Below are 19,718 nucleotides of genomic sequence, written 5' to 3' on the forward strand. Positions count from 1 at the left end.
TAAAATTATGGAAGACCATTTACGCCACGGAATAAAAAATAACAAAAAAGTAAAAATAACAACAAAGATAAAGTGCGACTTTATCTCACAATTCAGACTTTTTTTTAGATATAAACTCACAATTGTGACTTATAAAGTCAGAATTGTGAGATATTAATAATTTATAGAAAAAAGTCAGAATTGAGAAAAAACTTGCAATGCATACTTTTTATCTCACAATTGAATTTATATCTCTCATTTCTGAATTTTTTTTTCAGAATTGCATGATATAAATTCATAATTGTGACTTGTAAAGTCAGAATTATGAGATACAGACTCGTCAATTCTGACTTTTTTCTCACAATTGCGTGATAAACTTGCAGTTATGAGTTACTGTATAATGTAATAATAGTGAATTGTCATAATTGCGTGACATAAACTTGCAGTTGCGGGTTATAATGTTAGAATTGCGATTTTATAATGTCAAAAATGTGGGATATAAACAAGTTAGAAAGTCTAATTTTGAGGGGAAAAAAGATTGGCTATTTTCTTACAAATGCAAGATGTAATGTGACTTCACAAATGTGACTTCATATCATGCAGTTCTGACTTCGTAAGTCATAATTGCAAAATATAAACTTGTAAAAAAAAAAGTACAAAAAACTCAGTATTACAAGATCGCAAAAAGAAGAAACTGAGACATCTTTCAGAATATCTTCTATGTTCCACAGAGAGAAGAAAGTCCTACAAGGTTTTTTTTTTTGTTTCTTTTTTTGGTTGAGGTCACCTGATATATTTTAGACCTATATTGAGTTTCTGATAATGTTGTAAGCTGAATTAGGTATGAACAGGAGCTAGTTTAACACAGTAATGTGTGGAATGCACCCTGAGGTGTTTACTACCATATTAAAAAATGACATTTAAATTGCTGGACTGCTGGTTCTCTTCTTTTCTTTCTATTCCACTCACTCCTCTCTGCTCTCCATTCTTTTTCTGCATTCCATTTTCCCCTTCTCCTCACCTCAGATCTGTGGTGAGTCACAGTCTCTGAATCACTGGCGCTGTCTTTCGTTAGATATGGCGTATAGAGAGCCCTTAATTGTCCTCCACATTTAAATTGCACAGTCGGACGACTCCTCAAGCTTTAAAAGGCTTTCTAAATGACACGAGGTTGGGTTCAATCATGGGGAAAAAAGGACATTGGTAAAGTTTCTAAAGCCTACAGCTGGATTGTTTCCATGGCATCACACTAGGTTACTTACAAGGTAAAAAAAAAACACACATTCAAATAGTTTTACAAAAATGTGTCTCAATTAGCGTGTAAAGACTGACATGCTAATCAAACCTATGTCCCTAATCCTGTCACCATCTGAGTGCCCTTAATGTTTATGGCACTTGCTCTCCTGCGAGCAGTTAATTGAAGGAGAAAACCCTTTCTGGTTGGAGTCCAGATGTCAGATTAGAGGATTTCTCATCAGCTTCTGGAAGCCAAACGGGCTCAGCGCATGCTGACTGGATGAATGTGGACGTCCTCTGTCTCCACTGCTTTCCTCTGCCCTCCTCTGCCATGTCTCTCCCAGCTCACCCTGTGCATTTTTTATCCTTCCATTTCCCCCCAGGTAACAGCAGAGGACAAGAAAAAGGACGACAGCATCGCCAACGGTGAGATGTGTCTCCGTAAGCAATGCCGCGGCTCCATCTGCCCTGTTACTCAAACACATAGCGTATATGTGTAATGCTCATATTCGTATATGTGTTCTGTATTGCAGTTAGCAGTAATTTTTAAGTTGAAAGCCGACCTGGAAACACCTCAAGCTAAATATTTTTATTCAAATAATCCATGCCATCATTTACAAGCTATTTTCAATTGGAAGATTGAGAAAGCATTACTCATTTTCAATTGAGTGCTTCTGGAACAATGTGCAATACAATGAAAGTGAAGTGAAAAGAATGAATTTGTAAAAACAGACAATAATTTTCGCCTCACTTATCTCCCTCAAGTCATTGTTTAGCCATCAGAGCAGTGAGGCTAATAGCTGCTGTAATGATATGATAGCTGGCTGCCTTCACAATTGCACTTTCTCGTTTATCCCTCTCTTCCCTCATCCAATCCATCTTCTTTTCATCAGCACAAACACAGATGCAAACACACACACATAGACGCATGGCATCATCTCTATCTCTGTGATCATGTTCATGCGCTCGCCCCTCATCACGACAGGCCAATTATGTGCTTTCCCTGAGCGCCCAGTGTGTTGCTTAGTAACACCTGTGGATAAGTAAATAGAGTGAATGGCTTTGCTACAGCATCTATATTATCATGGTCTAATACGTCAGCACAGCACGCTGAGTGTAATGACTTCAAGCTGCAAAGTATTACAGTATTTCTCAAAATTGGCATAACGAATTGAGTGACGCCAATAAAAGAGCATTTATAAATTCAATACAGTGCCTGATTGGCAAAATGAGCTTTACTGATTGGTAGTTAATCATGGTATCTTCATGAAAAGCTAATCTATCATAGAAAACTATTTTATGCTGGTTTAGAATGTTTCATTTTTATTCCCAAAGTAGTTGCAACTTTAAATTTCAGTAGCTTCCGCAACAGTGCGCATCTATGTCACATTGTTATGTCCTATATTGATAACTATATAATGCTAAATAAGACGGTCAATAAGATGTTATTTTACTGTACATATTTCTCTTGATTTATTTCCATATTTGTTTGAAAGGGCTGTAAAAACGTTAAGCTTTTTTTAGTATGTAGTAGCAATGCTAATATAGTATTTCTCAATGTTTATTTAGAGAATCTAATTTCAAACATCTCCCTAGAATATTTCAAATCACTTCAGCCCTTGGTTACTTGATGTTGTAATATGGCCTTACTATTTCAGCACTGAAAAAGGCAAGGTCACTAATCTGTGTACCAATGCTACTAGCATTGCTTGTTTTGTAATAGACTATTGTATTACATTTTTTTTTAATCTTCAAGATACAGAAGAAATGAAGTCAACTTCAGGGCCTGACAAAGAGACAGATGGAAAGGATAAGGAGAGGCTGCAGACAGCCAAAGAGTCCAGTGGTGCATTGCTTCTGTCCCAGGATGCATCAACATCAGACAAACCCCCACTGCTGGAGACCTGGGTGGACTTGCACAACTTCACTAAATGCTTCCAGTAAGGGTCAATCATCTTCTGCTATAGCCTAAGACATATTATGCTAATCCCTTTGCTGTTTGTCAAATGAACTTCTCATGCTCTTAAATTCCTATTAATCTGCAGGCTACAATATGCTAATAACCGTGTGTTTTGCAGGACACTGTTGGTTTTTCACAAGCCAGATACTTATGCACATCAGTGTAAGACATCACACTTTAAGGTAGGATTTTGAAAGAAAAGACAAGTTTAATATTAAATATAATATAGTAATATTTTTTTTCTAGTGTATACTGAAAATAATAAATATTCTTCTTTTTACATTTGGGGTTACGTTTAATTATAATAATTTTTTTAAAGTAGGGACATCAACATCAGTTAAAAAAATTGCTGCTTAATAGGCTATATGTGATGCAATTTTTTCAGAACTCACCAACAAATTTGAAACTTATTTGAAATGGAAATCTTTTGCCATTATAAATGTCTGACTCTTTACTGTCACCTTTGATAAATTTAATGTGCCCTTGCTGGGAAAAAAAAACAAACACAAACCACTTCCTTGATGAATAATAAAAAATAATATTTTTTTTTTGAAAAATGCTTCCCTATTAATCTTACTTTTCCCCATGAGTCTGTAGCTGTGGTAACACCCTTGCTGACTATATATATGACATTCAGAACGCATTATCATAAAAACATATAATATAAGAATCATCTAAACCTGTTGTTGTGGCATTTGTAATGGTGCTTGGTATAATTATGGTATCTGTGGTGGGAGGGATGTGTTGTGTTAGGAAAGAACATGAAAGTGACTCAGTTCTCTGTTAGAACTCTATATCCTCTCGGCTGTCTGCTGCTGCATTGTCCAATGCTGTGGCCTCCACCCACTCCGTGTCCGCTCATGCTAGACAAACTGATTCAACTGCAATTGTTCAAACACAGGTACAAACAAACAAAAAATAGAAGTTTTTGATAACTATGCTGTTTTTGCTCCTCTCTCCCCATTTTGCTGTAATGCTGGTGAGCTGGCCTTTTTTTTTTTTTTTTACCTTATCCGCTGAGAGCATGTGGTTTGATTTAATATTTGGTAATTACTGTCAGTGTGAGTTTATGTAATGTGTGTGTGTGTAGTCTATTGTCTCCTGAGAATGCATACAAAACCGAAACACATTAATAAGGTCTGTGCTGATACTGTTCCATTCTGTCCATTGTTCTTGATTCTCTCAGTCTGCAGATGGAAAAGGTACTCACTTCCTGTTTGTAGATAGCCTGTTACCCACAGAAATTGTCATTGGATTCTCAGCTTTGGTGCACTGGGGAGAGAGTGTGGAAGAGAGTAAGGAAAGATAGAGATACTGTACACACTCAGTTTGTCTGTTCACATGAACAAGGATCCTGTCTAAAGTGTGTGTCTGTTTTGTGTACAGAAAAGGAGTCATCAGCCAGGCCTGGTTCTCTAACAGCTAAGCCTTTCTCGTGGAAGAGCATGGTCTCTGAACTCCCTGTGGTGCAGATTCAGACTACTGCTAGTAAAGCTGTGTTGCTTTCTCTGCCTCCAGGGTAACTATATCACTGCAGCTGTCGAATTTTCAGCAGCCATTACTCTAGATTTCTGTGTCACATGATCCTTCAGAAATCATTCTAATATTACTTTTTATATGTTTCCAATATAATTGATTTGGAGTTTAAGTAACACCATTTATTTAAAACAGAATGGAAAATTTAAATATAATAAAGAAAATACTACACTATTTTAGGTCAATTTATGATAGACATTAGTAAGGGTGGAACCATATTTATTTTTTTGACAACAAAAAAAATAAGGCTGTTAGGACTGGAAGTAAAGTATGTTTACTGTGGATTGTTTACAGTGGATTGTAATCTTGTTTAACAACATGCTAATTGTTCAGCTGTCAAAACATTTTCCAAAAGACGTTTAGTAGACAAAAACTTTGGAAGTGATCTAAGGACCTAGGACCTTCGCCATTGCAAATACAACCTCATTTTCGTCTGTATAAAATATTATGTCAAATGTTCTTGCCTCAGTTGGAGCATTTTTAAATCATGCAGTGATTCATGTACGGTAAATGTATTTTGCAATATAGTAGTATTTTGATGTATATTATGGTATATATATATATATATATATATATGTATATATATATATATATATATATATATATATATTTATATTACGAAACTGAAAAACAGAAGTGTTCTCAGAAGTAGTCCCAATATTGATATCAGCTCTGTGACAGTCGACACTGTGATGAGAACTGTTGCAGTTGTTCAAATCCAAGAAAAAGCACTCAACATCACTACCAAGGTTCATGTGATGTATTGCGCTCTCTCTTAGGAGCCCAGAAAATAAGAGAGAGATAAGAAGATGGGCTGAGATACAGAAAGGGAGAGAGATATGACCCAGTCTGCTATTTCTAGCAGCATAGTGGCCTAAAAGCTGGAAGCCTACATTCGGAGGTCATACTGAGGGAAGGGGAGGGCCAAGTGTACAGTAGGCACATTTGAATTGTTTTTTGAGGATCATACATTCAGGATAATAAAATTATGTTACCAAAAGGTTCTCTCTTTCCTTTGTTCTCTTTCCCTATGTCTTCACCTAATACTTCTTGGTGTTGAGAAATCAGATTTTGGTAGATCAATTTTGTAAAGCTAATATGTCATTGTAGAGCGGGTCCAGTTCCGTGGGGGTTTATGAGGGTGCTTAAAAGGTGTAAGAGCAGATTCAGTCGAAATTGTAATGATAGCTTTTATTAACATAAAGAGATTTTTCTGACTACAAATACATGTATGAAATGCTACTTGTACGAAATCCCTAATTATAACACAAGTAATGGTGCATGATCTTGCAAATCAGTCTTTTAATTGGTATTTATGAATTGGGTGTATTTTGCTGCTTTGCTAACTCAGTCTTAATGGGTTATATGTGCTTAAATCATAGTCATATGATGATCACATATTGTATACTTTAAATTATTTCAGTAGCATAAGCATTTACTCCTGGTTGTACTGTAAGTGTGAAGGTATGATTATAAAAATAGATATGTTCATATAGATCTTTTTTTTTTTTTAATTAGATCAACTTACTATATACATTTTTCAGTGTAACACTACAGACCAATGAGTATTAAAAAAACACTATAAAATTTCTAATCAGCACTGTTTTTGTTGTTTTTTTCTCACTAGGCGTCATGTTCTTCATGTACACACAAGTGCTTCATTGGCCGTCCACCTACATCTATTCAGCATGTCTCCTTTTGTTTTTGGTGACGAGGAGACTGTTATGCCACACCTTGACAAGGCATGCACACATTAACACACACATTTGTGACCTTGGACCACAAGACCAGTTATAAGTCACATGGGTATATTTGTAGCAATAGCCAAAAATACATTGTATGGGTCAAAATTATAAATTTTCCTTTTATGCAAAACATGAGTATATTAAGTAAATCTCATTTTCTAAATTTCCTACAGTAAATATATCAAAACTTAAGTTATATATATATATATATATATATATATATAATTTTTGCACCCTCAGATTCCAGATTTTCAAATAGTTGTATCTTGGCCAAATATTGTCTTATCGTAACAAACCATACATCAATGGAATGTTTATTATTCAGATGTATACATCTCAATTTCGATCCATAATTCATTATTCCTTACACTTGTCAGTGTGTCAGTTCTTTATAGCAGCAACCAGATGACAAAAGTCTCAGTTGTTGTGCTTCATCTTTCTCTTCTGAATTGTCTAGGAGAGTCTGAGGTTCTGTGAGCAGGCTGTAATGATCATGAGATCCCTTGGTCGAGTGATCAGCTGCTTCTCAAACCCAGAGGAACTACCATCAACCACCAAAGAACTTGAGAAGACCCATGGTGTAGGCATACAGCAACAAAGGGTAGGTTATACACAGGCCTGGTGCAATGGGATGGACTCTTGCATCCTCTGTTAGACCACTGTGTAACCAAAACATTGTATTTGAACAAACTGTTTTGCATTTCCTTTTGAATTTTAACAGCCACAGAAACACCGTTATTATTTTAATTAATAAAATATGTACTCTTTCAGAATTTGAAATTGAGCTCTTTATGACACATCACCCATGTTCACAGCACTGTACCAGCGAGCAGCCTTGAAATGCCATTGCTAATCTTTTGAATTTCTAGTTTAATTAAAAACACATTGTTTCTGTACATTTTTCATTCTTAATCTTTAATTCTTAGTTGTTGAAGTTCATTTTAAATATATATATATATATATATTTTTTTTATTTATTATTATTATTATTTTTTTTTTAGATATAATTTAAAATTAAATTTTAGGATTGTTTGGGGTTTTATTTAGTTTTTGTTGTTTTGTCAAAGCCATGCAACCTACATTTATTTTGTCCCTCACTATTAAACTGAATATTGACAATGCTTTACATCAGAATTTGAATTTGTCTGAATTTGTTGAAGTTTGCATCATTGATTCTGCCATTTTCCTGTTTAGTACTGTGAAGCTGCTTTGGAACAATCTGTTCTGTATAAAGCACTATATTTCAAATAAAAAAAGTGGCTTGACTTTGCATTTCAAAGACCCCCTTAATAAGGAGGAATTGAGTAATTTGTCTGTATACTGTATACTGCCTTCATATATACTGTATATTGAAATACTTTTTATTTTTGCCCTGTACAGGTTTTCAGTGAAGCTGTGTATCATATGTTTTGCTCTGCTCTGGGGCGGAAACTGACCTCTGAGGAGTTGTTTGCAGTACAGACTCTGACAGGAGACCCATCGCCACATGGCAGCAATGATAAAGCCTTGGATGCACGATCAGGTGAATGTGGGGCTAACCGAGTTTCTCTATGGGTTTAGACCTATTATAGCATGTGGCTCATCCTGACTTTATGTACCCATGTGTTTTTTTCCCTGTAAAAGATGGCACTCCAGAGCTCTGGAATGACAGGCAGGCCACAGACAAGGAAATGCAGGCAGCCACAGTGTTGCAGGCAGGCTGGAAAGGATACCTAGTCAGAGAGATCCTCACTGCAGCAAGACCGGGTAAAGTCCAGCTTCACCTGAAATAGATATAATGAAACCTGGTAGAAATGGAAGAGTGGAGACACTATATTCAAGACTATGACATGACTCATAAGACACTATGGCAATTGTCTTTGCAATCTGATTCATACCCATTCTCTTGTGGTCAGTTATGTCTGACATCTGTTCTGTGGGTTTCTATGTTCGTAAGAGAGAGAGAGAGAGCTGCAAGGCCCTGGAGCTCATACTTACCAATGAAGCTGCCAGTCATTCTAAACGAGTATGACAGCAGAGAGAATAACACACCTCTCCATCTCTCTCTCCATCTGGCTCCATACCTCCAAGCATCACTCCATCCTCAGCCTGACAGCATGAGTGACAGGGAGAGTGGCCGAGAGAAAGAGAGAGAGAAAGAAAGAAAGATAGAAAGAAAGAAAGATGCAACCGTATCAGAAAGGATGAAGGGAAAGTGTGAGAGGAAGGAAAAAAGGAGCAGAAGCTTACTGAGCAAGATAATGTATATTACTGGAAGGAATAGCATCCGGGAAGCTCAAAGAGTCAAAAGACGCAAGCAGTCTCTAAAGATCTGAGTATTGCTCATCAAGCTCTATTTACCTCAGACAACTCATTTATTGTGTGAAAATTACAGTGTAGACTCAGCAGTCACACACAGATAAACAGAACTATATTCAATAGACTTCAGAAGTAGGGATGGACTGATCATGTTTTTCAAAATGGGATGATTTCCACTGCCAAGAGACAAGAAAGAATGAACTAGCAAGTAAATATCTTGTTCCTGAACTCTATTACAGGCTGAACCGGCCTTTAAAGCTTTAGCTTTTTTAAATTATGCTACATGAAAAATGAATGCACAAAACAAAATGTTTCCTTCAGAAAAACATTCAACTCACCTCTCTGTATCCGTCACCAGTGTGTCCGATTCTGGCTTCTGTAAGTGTTCTGTTTACAGATTTAATCATCTTTTCTCACAAGTTACATTTTGGGAATTATTACAGTTTGCAGTTTGTGTGCATATCCAGAACCGGGATCAACCAAAATTAAACAAATAACTTGTATAATATATCTTAACTATATATATAATATACTGTATATAATGAGATGTATATATATAACTTTTGTTTTTGGCAAAAAACAAAGGACAAATTTTGGATTAATGGTGTAGTTGTGCAAAAATGTTTTTTTATTATTATTATTATTATAAAAAAAATTTTTTATATATGTTTTATCTTCACAGCCAGGTGGAAGCAGGTACAAGGTGACATTGTATCCTCTTCTTGACTGATGTCCTTCTCTATATCTTTCTGAAAGTGTTTCTGTCATTACGACTTTTATTCACAAATGAGCCTCAGAACAGTTTGTTTCCTACTTGTCAGTATGAAATTAATTTCATTTTAGAGGCATTTATTTTCTCTAGCACTCATTTGGCAGTAGATGGGCAGATATAATAAATACAATTTTATGTTAGAGGAGAGAAGAATATTTCAATGATTAAAGTCAGACCTGGCTGGTAAGCTGATAGAAGCATTATAGAAGCAGAGGGATTGAAATTTGTTGATTTCATTTATCTGTCAAAGAGGCCTTTCTGCATCATCTTTTAGTTTAAAACTGGGCCAAATCTAACCATGTAATCCAGTCCAGTTTCACAGCACCAAGGTGAACATTCTGGATCTTTATGAGTGCTTATTACAGTGTGTTCATGTTTGTTTGTGTGTTCTTAGGCACCAAGGAAAATCTGAGCGTCGCTAAAACTCTGCAAGAGATGTGGGCTCCTGTGGAATCCGATCTAGAGAAAAATGCTGTATCTTTACTGAGGTGAATTATTAATTTTAAAGAATAATTTCTCTCCTCCATTGTGTCTCTCTGTGGTACCATCTGCTGTTTACTGTCTGTGTGCCTGGCTTTAGATGCGGGGAGGGTCTGTAGAGAGTTACCTATGGCCTGGGGGGTGAATGTGGCATGTGTCTGGGCTCAGTGGGTGGGTGGTATCTTCTCCCAGCGCTTCTAGCCTAACCTAGTATTCTCTGACAATCTGGGTGTCATAGGTCGGTTTTTGTCTGCTTGAATCTTTATCCAGTACTAAGTGTGCATTTCTGGTAGACACATGGTTGCTAATGGTGAAGGAATAGCAGAGCTGTACCCCTGTGGAGAGGATGAGTGCAACAGAATAACGTTCACTGACTATTCAGTGCCCATACCAGAGATAACGAACTCCTGGATTCTGATCTTCAGGTCAGGAACACTCATTTTAAACGCTTTTAGCAAACCAATAGTTTACTAAAAAAATCTATTTTGTATGATTGTATTCTTAAGTGATTTCTAAATCTTATGCTTAAGTGATTTTTCTTGTCTATTCTCATTTTCAGGGAGGTGTTTCATGTTCCTAAGAACATGCTGCTTGTTCCTAAGATTTTGTCCCCTCTTCCTGTATGTATTGTGCATGTCATCAATAATGACACTTTAGAGGAGATTCCTAAAGTCTTTAACAGGGTGGAGCCATATATATACACCCCAAATAAGGTTTGTCTCTCCTATCCATTTAATTTTTTAATTTTTTTTACTTACGTTTTTTTTATATATTGTATGTCTTCTTTTTCACACTCCTAGGGTGGTTATACATTTGTAGCTGAGGCACAGACTGGAGACACGCCTGTGATTGGAGGAAAATGGCGAATGTTTCTTATTGGCTGCCGGGAACCCCTGCCACAGCTGGCCAGAGAAACACCAAGCAATAACTTTTCTGTAAAAGAGTTGAAAGGTTACTACATCCCTAATCAAAAGGACATCATCTGCAGGTTTGCACATGCATAAATTGTACTAAGTAATAGCTTATATGTATATGTTACGATGAAGTTATATTGAAAGCACTCCAGAGCTACAGTAAACAAACAGTTGTTGCATCAAGACTGATCTAAACGTTAATTTTTTTTTTGTCCTGCCAGGCATGTGGTAAAAGTCTCCAGTGATCACAGTGCAACTGTGCAGTTTCAGACTTCAAAATCAGACGTCTACATTAAACTCAGTATCCTAGACCACGAGAAAGAGGTGGCAAGCAGTCAGGGCAAAGGGCATGTCATCATTCCAGTCTACTGCTTCTTAGCCAGCAATGGTTTGTACACACACACACACACAAACACAAACACAAACATCTATCTGACTGTCTGTCTGTCTGTCTGTCTGTTGCTTTGTTAAAGTCCTTCTGGGACATTCATACTTACGGGTTGACAAGTCTTAATTACGACGTCAGTTTTTGTCATTTTGGTCAGAACAAGAAGGTTGTTTTGCATAAAACCTTTCTACACAAAATGATGACTAAAAATGTGCATCATTTTGTTTTTGCTTTTTTTCTCAGTTTTATTCAACTTATGAAGGTGATATATAAACTGAATATATATTCTATGTCAATTATACACTAATATGATTTTTTTGCATTCTTTATGTAACTTATATAGTTTTAGCATTACAAGAAAGTAATCATTTTATTAATTTCAACAAATTTTCAGTCAAAAGATGCTGCATATCTTTAGTCTTTGAATGCATCCATTGCATCCAGCATTTTTTCTAACTGACACGGCCCCAACTTGGAAACTTGAGGCTAAAGAAAATTTTGAGTTTCCCACTCGTAATAAAGACTTTGGGGTGGCATTCATGTACGCTCAACTCGTAACTATGATCTATCCGACATGACTTGACCACACCACGTCTGTCTGTCTGTCTATATATTATAAGTTTGGAACTTAGAAATAAATTTTGGCCCTTTGGGGCCAATCTAACAGGATACGTTTTTGCTTTAAAATTCAAGATGTGGACAGTGGTATGGGGAAAAAAACACAAGGCCTTGAGATGCCTTTTTTTTTTTTTAAGAACATGTTTTAATTTAAGCTCCATGTCTGTATCATGTGCAAAATGCTGCAAAACACACTATTTTGTTTTGTCAAATTATATTTCTTTACTGCTTCAATTTAATGAATCCTTACTGAATACATTTTTTTCTTAATGGTAGTATATTTGTAGTGGCCCCAAAAAGTAATTGGAGAGTTGAAACACTTAAAAATGGTATGAATGTCATTGCATTCTACAGCTTTTTTTTTAGATAAAGAAATTCAGTAATTCATAAATGATAATCTTAAACTTGAAATTAATTATAATTCATAGATAAAACTAAGTTATCTATACACCTACTGTCAGTTGTCAGTAATTTTAATAATTTTGATTCAACTGTTGCCATTTTTAAACAGACACATTCACGTATGCACATATTTCAAACAAATCACAGATAGTCTGTTACCCACAGACTGTGATGTTTCTGTAGAGTCACAAAAACTAAGGTATAGTTTGTACACCTTTCTTTTCCTTTAGTCCAAGTGTTCTTGTCCACCCACTCCACATTTTGTCTTAACACATATTCACTTTATAAAGTCACTGTCTCAGTTACTTAGCTACAGCCTGACTCTGCCAGCTTAATAGTATATTTATAGGCTGTTCATTTGTGTCTGTATGTGTGTGTCTATTGGTTGCAGGCGGTTCTGTGGCCCAGGCGGGGGCGAGGCAGGATCAGGGCAGCCTTATAGCAGAAGGGAGAGTGACAGGAGGGGGCGGAGGAAAGGAAGGGAGTGACCAGCACCCTACAGGCACACTGGTACCTGTCACCACAGACAGCTTCTGCTGTCACTTTAGTGTGTGTGTGTGTGTGTGTGTTTGTGTGTGGTAGCATCTGAACTTCTAGTTACAAAGTTCTAAGAAAGAATACTTTTTTTTCTTTTCTGATTGTTTATTGAAATCAGTCTGTTTGTATGTGGATTGCAGATCTTGTATAGTTTACATGCCCTTTATGTTCATTCACTGAAGTTTCTTTCTGATGTTTTATAATTGCGTGTATGTGTCTTCAGTTTCATAAGTATTATATACAGGCGGAGGTGTTACAGGAGAGCTGGCCTTTACATGAATCTCTCTCCTCCTTCATCCAGAAACTCAGAGACATGGAGCGCAATGAAATGAGAGGTACAGTCAGTCAAACAGAAGATGCTAAGTGAAAAATGCAGTGTATTGGACACACATTGTCCTTCATTGGTTAAAATTGTTTTACAATTTTATTTAGTTTTCTTTGATTATAATAGTGACACAAATTGGACCAATGACAGAAATAATGAAAGATGCAACACTTTATAAGAATGCATCATAAAATAGTGCCAAATAACCATAAAGATTGGACTCAAAGCACATCAATACAGGATACTGCAGTACTTTTTGACAGCGAAATGTGCTAAAAATGTGCTTTTGCCGGTTGATCCAGCCCTGATGATTCATACTGGATCCACTCAGTTTGGAAAACAACTGCCTGCTGAAGTTTGTGAAGTTCATGCCATCGAATCTCACGTTTTTGAGGTTGTTTGTATCAGTAAAACAAGATTCTAAAATCTTTTATTATTATTATTATTATTATTATTAAATTAAAAACTGAAGTAATTTTATCTGCCATTCTATTTAGCTTTGCTATTAGAAGAAGAATTTAAAACTCTATTATTATTTTTTTATATATATATAATTTTTTATTTTTAATAAAAGCATTTGTCACTGCTTGTTTTTATTATAGAAGTAGAAGTAGAAGCCGACTTGGAAAATGTAATTAAATGAAAAAATCTATTTATCTGCCATTTAGTCTATTTACTTTAGATTGCTAAACATTAACTGTTTTTTAATATATATATATATATAATTTAATTATAGTTATAAATACTTTATGGTAAAGTGATGGCCCTATAACTATATATATGTATGTGTGTGTGTGTGTGTGTGTGTGTGTGTGTGTGTGTATATATATATATATGTATATATATATAGTGTATATATATATATATAGTGTATATATATATATATTTATAATTATAAATTTTTTGCCCCTGGATTGAAATCCCTCTGAAATACACAAAAGGAAAAGCTGTCTTTGATATTTTCTGGACTTCACTGGACAGTTTTCTCAGATCTCAAGGTTGCTGAGATAGCATCACATATAATCTTTAATTAAAGCATTTTTCACTGCTTGGTTTTGTCTTAATAATATATTTTTCAATCTTCCTCCTGTTTTTTTTTTTAATCCTTGTCCCAGACTCATCTGGCTGTATGTGATTTGAATCTCGTACTGAATAGGCTGACTCTCGTCCCACCTGTGCTTCTTTTGATTAACTGAAAGCTGGCCGTCAAAAATATAATGAAAGCCTAGCCTACTCAATTCATTTGCTTGTGGTAAATAGGGTGATGTGATCTGCTTTGCCCTTGGACGGGTGACATAAGGTCATTTGTTGGGTCAGCTCAGTGGAAGAGCTGAAAACAACCTTGATTTTGAGGAAAAATGAATAAGCAGGAAGCTCATAGAAATGGAAATGGAAAGGATTGAGATGGAAGGAGAATAAAAGAGAGAGCGCTAATCTATTGGATGCTTGTGTGTTGTGAAGTGGTAGTGGAGATTAAATAGTTTGCATGATGGCCTGGCTCCAGTAATAATATTAAGAATCTTTTGTCCTACCGATCCCTTGATACCAAATGTATTCCTTGTTTTGTTTTTTTGATTGTGAATCCATAATTTTAAAATAATCTAGGTGGTTAAATGTCTCGTATTGGGCTTTTATCACTGGTGTGAGTGTGTGTAGATCCACGTGTGCTCACTGTACTTTCGCAAGCGTGTGCGTCACAATCCACACGTGCCTCTCCTTTCATTTCCTGATAAGCTTGTGTAAATGGGTCAATGGGAAGTCAAATGAAGATGGCTCTTGGCCTCTGGTGTCCTGGGAAGTATTTCTAGAGGAAAAATAATTGAATTAACCCAATTGAGTGGCTCTCGGCAGAGCAGGAGCCACCCTGAACAGTTACTACACACACCAATCAATAAATGCTCATGGGAACCAGGCCCAGTGCACTCTGCCTCTGGATGTTCATCGGCACATATAGAAGGCATGAAGTATGGCTGCCCTTTGGGCTTCCAACTGGAATGACCTCTATGCTTGCTTTCAATTCCCTGTGTCTGAGATTTGCGCAGGGATTTGTTGTATTCCCATATCATGTAAAAAATAAATAAAATAAATGTAACCTTAAAAAAAAAAAAAACAACCTTTAATTAAGTACAAATCACATCCCTGCTGATGACTTTATTTTACATTTAATCTAAGCATAATTGTTAACAAGCAATAGACAATCCACACTCAAACACCTAAAATAACTCTGTTATACTGGTTCAGTCTAACTAAAGAGTTAGTTGAGACTAAGTGACATGTTGGTAACACTGTGCTGTCAGAGAGCACAGTGTGACTTCAGATTAAATCAGTTATCAGGGTTCTGTGATGGTGTCCTTATGGATACTGAGGGTGTCCAGTAGGATGTACCCTTACACATAGAATAACTGAAAAAGGTGAAAGAGATTTAGTTCTGTTTTTTGAATAGAGCAACACTGCCATCTAGCAGGATCTACATCTGCATTTACATTAAAACTTTGATTAAAACACTTTTCTTTAAATGTTTTAATTGTTATTTTTGTGTTACTGCTTTAATTTTTTTTTTTTTACAAATAACTGTTTTAAAATAAATGACAACTGGTTGAGCCAATGCCAAGTTTTTACCAACCTAGAAATGGCTTGCTTATTTATGGAAGCAAAATAATGACTTATGTCTTTGAAACAAAAAAGCATGCTGAATAGCACTAACTGAAAAATAATGCATTGAATTAACAGTTCTTGCATTTTAATGCCTTGAATTTCCAGGGCTTGCATTGCATTGCAAGCGAATTTGGAAAGTGAAATAAAATGGACCGAAATTTGCCTGTTGAATATTATACATCGTATTTTTTAACCGATTTAATATTTTGGAAGTGAATTCTGGAACGTGAATATGAATTATTGATTTTTTTATTATGAAAAAGTGTGTGAAATATTTTTAATTGAAATATTCACAGCTTAAACGAACAACTATACTACATTTCAGGACCTAACAATGCAAGCCCTGGAAATACAAGGCATTAAAATGCAAGAACTGTTAATTCAATGCATTATTTTTTCAGATAGTGCTATTCAGCATGCTTTTTTGTTTCAAAGACATAAGTCATTATTTTACTTCCATACTTATTAATATAAATGTAAAAACGTTTTGTAAATATATATTTAGTAATAATTTTGTACTTATTATAAAATTACTTAAATTTAATTGTATGTACTTACTTGTTAATATAAATAGTGGCAAAGTAGATGCCTTATATTTACAAAAATAAATCTTGTATTTAAAAACAAATGTGTTAATCATGTATTCAGAATAACAGTAATTTTATTAATTATTTTATTTTATAGACATACTTTTGGCTCACTTTTGATTAATAACCTCTGTTTTTATTTTATTTTGTGTTCTGTATTATCTTGTCTGTTTGATATCTATTTTTCTTTGGCAGTGTTTGGGGATATTTTGGATAGCACATCCATGCCTTTGGGTGCAGACCAACAAAAAGAGGGCCAGAAATCTGCTCCCAAATCCACCCAAAAGGACAAGGAACGAAACAAGGACAAAGATAAACTAACATCAAAGTCCAGTTCCATTATGGAGCAAGTCAGTACAGTATATGTGTGTTTGTGTATTTATTTTAATGTCAGTATCAAATCCCACCATATGTTTAAATCAATCACGCCCCATATTCTGCTGTAGAAAGAGCTTCTCTCCTTAATACTTTACATAAGTGCACATTTCTCTCAAGTTCAAGTTTCTCTTTCAAGTGTTTGTTTTTTTTTTTTTTTACCTTGGAATAGATCAAGATATAATGCTTAAATTTAACCATTTGAGGACATTTCAGGTTAAGCTTGTCTCTCTGTCAGAAATGTAAGGTAGAGACTTTATATTTTTCAAATTTTTAAAAGGATGAGTCGTAAGTATACACTACTGTTCTAAGGGTTGAGGTCAGTTTCTTTATATTTATATAGATTTTGTTTTTGATTCAGCAAGTATTTTGATCAAAAGTAACAGTAAAGTCTATTATACTGTAAAAAAGTTATAATAAAAAAAACTTTTTATTTCAAAAAGAATGAAAACTATGTAGCATGGTTTCCACGAAATTAAGCAATTGTTCTCTGCATTGATAATAGTAAGAAATGTTTCTTGAGCATTAAAATGGCATATTAAAATGATTTCTGAAGGAACATGTGACACTAAAGACTGGAGTAATGGCTGCTGAAAATCTTTGCTATCATAAGAATACATTAAATTTTAAAATATATTTAATAAGCAAATGGTTATTTTAAATTGTAATAATATTTTATAATATTGCTATTTTTACTCTATTTTTGACCAAATGGAGACTTCTTTTAATCTTACCAACCCCAAACTTTTGAAGAGTACTGTAAATGTCAGATTGTTCCTTTGTGTGTGTGCAGAGTTTGGATGAGAGCAAGCCCCACTGGACCCTGCGTGTAGTGAGTGACCACAGTGAAGCAGGAAGTATAGAGGTGAAGAAAGACACTGAGAAACTAGAGGAGATCAGAGCAATGAAACTAGCCTGGGAAGCAGCTGAGCCCGGCAGAGCAGCTAAGGTACCACATGACTGGAATTGTAGAAGTAAATTTGCTCTGTGTGCTCAAACAATCCTGCATGTGCATCTGATTGGTTTGTTTTGAAGGCTCATCAGACCCGGCTGCGCTATCTCAAAGAGCTGCAAGAACGTGCAGAGAGTAAAGAGCCTGTCACGGCTGAAACAGGTTATCCTCAAAGATACACACAACCATATTGTTTTATACAGTTTCATATGGGTATAATCATTATATGGCCTACATTTGTATTTTGTAGACAATCAACCTCAGCCCCAAGAGAGTGGAGAGCTCATACATAACACTGACAAAAATGATATTGATTATACACCATTTATCAGGTACCACAATTTATTATTATATTATATTATATTATATTATAAAAGTTAAAAAGTTTGGGGTCGATTATAAAAAAAAAAAAAAATTGTAAATCAAGGAAGCATTTATTTGATCAAAATTACAGTAATAAAAGTAATATTGTGACATTGCAAATTTGAATGAAATGTTTTATATTTTATTTTAAAATGTAATTATTTCCTGTGATGGCGAAGCTTTCAAATATCATTCTAATGCTGATTCGGTAACATTTCTTCTTATTATCAATATTTAAAAGGCTCCTTGCTTAATGAAAGTAAAAAATTACAAATTTTTGAACGGGAATGTATATGATCTTCTCTTTCTCTCATAGTTTCCCTCTCTTTTTGTTTGAAGGAAGTCTTTGCCGCAGCCTCGTCTGAAGGATGAAGTGTTGGAGGAGGAGCAGAGGAGGGAACGCTCTGAGAAGTTCCAAAATTTCCGCCTGATCTGGGACAATATTCTGGAGCAGCGTAAACAGGAAAAAATCGCACGCAAGGAAATGATGAAACGACAGCTAGAGACTTACATTGGGTTTCAGGTTTGTGATGTGACGATACTATAAATGCAGATTTACATCACACAAAATCATTGCTTTTATTGTTGGTATTTGTACCATAGCAGAGAAGTCATTAGAAAAAGAAAAAGAAACATTTGATTTCCTGTTACAGGACACAATGGATGTATATCGGCAAAAGATGCTGCAGGCTCGTGAGGCATTCTGTTCCCGCATCCTAAAGGAGCAGTCACATAAGAAAATTGAAGAGCCACCTATGGAAACAGTCGAACAGGTTGAGCTAGAGAAAAACCCTACTGCGGTCCAGTCAAGTGGACGTAAGAGTGGGGGCAAGAGGAAGTGATCTGACCAACCAAAATTTCATAGCAATAAATTCTAATATTACTCTTCATTTTATTAAGAATATTGCATTGCCTGTCCTTTTTGAAAATATATGAAGATAAGATTTTTTTTGTAACAAGTGAATTCAGTTTGTAAGATTAGAATGCCGAGTCACCGTGCTCTCACTGTCAGGTTATCTTCCTCTGTGATTCTTTATTTAAATGGTTACTGTCAGGATTGATTTGAGCAGCTCTGAAGGACAGCCTGTCTCAGAGGGGCAGATATTGTTTCCCAGTAGTTCCGGAATATTATTGTTCCTATACATTCAAACTAATTACTAAATGGCAATTTATTGCATACTTTACAGATGGAATTCATTTAAAATTAATTAAATCCTTGTATGGTTTCCCAGTTTTTCTAGTTAAAAAGTTGATTTATATATTTTTTCACATGAGATAAAATGAGTGCTGGAACTTAAGCACAAACACAATGACAATGTGATGTGATTAAAAAAATTAAACAATGAAACACTTGATGAATCTTCCAAGTATATTAAATTACTTTTCTTATAGGAATGGATAACTACATTAAACTGTGATAAATTACCTATTTATAACTATTTAGCCATCATTTGAGATATTTGAGGATATATGTTACAACAGAAATAAATCCTTCCAACATGTTACTGTTAAGTGAAGGTACATTGTCAGTGTAAAGAGCAGTTTATTGGACAAAGTTGCATAATGCAGGATGAGTCATCAACATTTTTGGATCTG

The 19,718-nt window shown here is 35.2% G+C and overlaps 1 protein-coding gene across 4 annotated transcripts in view; it reads left to right on the forward strand.

Annotated features, from left to right (window-relative positions):
- Positions 1 to 19,523, forward strand: part of adgb (androglobin) — a 34,595-nt gene extending 15,072 nt beyond the window's left edge. For 2 of the 4 annotated variants that reach the window (XM_059512618.1, XM_059512621.1), the window contains 23 exons: positions 1,599 to 1,641; positions 2,972 to 3,155; positions 3,294 to 3,357; positions 3,963 to 4,076; positions 4,362 to 4,470; positions 4,562 to 4,694; positions 6,339 to 6,453; positions 6,914 to 7,057; positions 7,837 to 7,978; positions 8,080 to 8,202; positions 9,921 to 10,014; positions 10,300 to 10,431; positions 10,566 to 10,719; positions 10,807 to 10,994; positions 11,142 to 11,308; positions 12,720 to 12,838; positions 13,089 to 13,200; positions 16,628 to 16,782; positions 17,601 to 17,756; positions 17,843 to 17,921; positions 18,010 to 18,091; positions 18,462 to 18,645; positions 18,776 to 19,523. In XM_059512618.1, coding sequence (XP_059368601.1) covers positions 1,599 to 1,641; positions 2,972 to 3,155; positions 3,294 to 3,357; positions 3,963 to 4,076; positions 4,362 to 4,470; positions 4,562 to 4,694; positions 6,339 to 6,453; positions 6,914 to 7,057; positions 7,837 to 7,978; positions 8,080 to 8,202; positions 9,921 to 10,014; positions 10,300 to 10,431; positions 10,566 to 10,719; positions 10,807 to 10,994; positions 11,142 to 11,308; positions 12,720 to 12,838; positions 13,089 to 13,200; positions 16,628 to 16,782; positions 17,601 to 17,756; positions 17,843 to 17,921; positions 18,010 to 18,091; positions 18,462 to 18,645; positions 18,776 to 18,964 — 2,982 coding nt within the window. In that variant the 3' untranslated portion in view covers positions 18,965 to 19,523. The remainder of the gene's footprint in view (positions 1 to 1,598; positions 1,642 to 2,971; positions 3,156 to 3,293; positions 3,358 to 3,962; positions 4,077 to 4,361; positions 4,471 to 4,561; positions 4,695 to 6,338; positions 6,454 to 6,913; positions 7,058 to 7,836; positions 7,979 to 8,079; positions 8,203 to 9,920; positions 10,015 to 10,299; positions 10,432 to 10,565; positions 10,720 to 10,806; positions 10,995 to 11,141; positions 11,309 to 12,719; positions 12,839 to 13,088; positions 13,201 to 16,627; positions 16,783 to 17,600; positions 17,757 to 17,842; positions 17,922 to 18,009; positions 18,092 to 18,461; positions 18,646 to 18,775) is intronic. The other 2 variants (XM_059512619.1, XM_059512620.1) reach the window with 2 other exon arrangements.
- Positions 19,524 to 19,718: the final 195 nt, after the last annotated feature.

This window comes from Carassius carassius, chromosome 27, assembly GCF_963082965.1.
Source record: "Carassius carassius chromosome 27, fCarCar2.1, whole genome shotgun sequence".
Taxonomy (NCBI): Eukaryota; Metazoa; Chordata; class Actinopteri; order Cypriniformes; family Cyprinidae; genus Carassius; species Carassius carassius.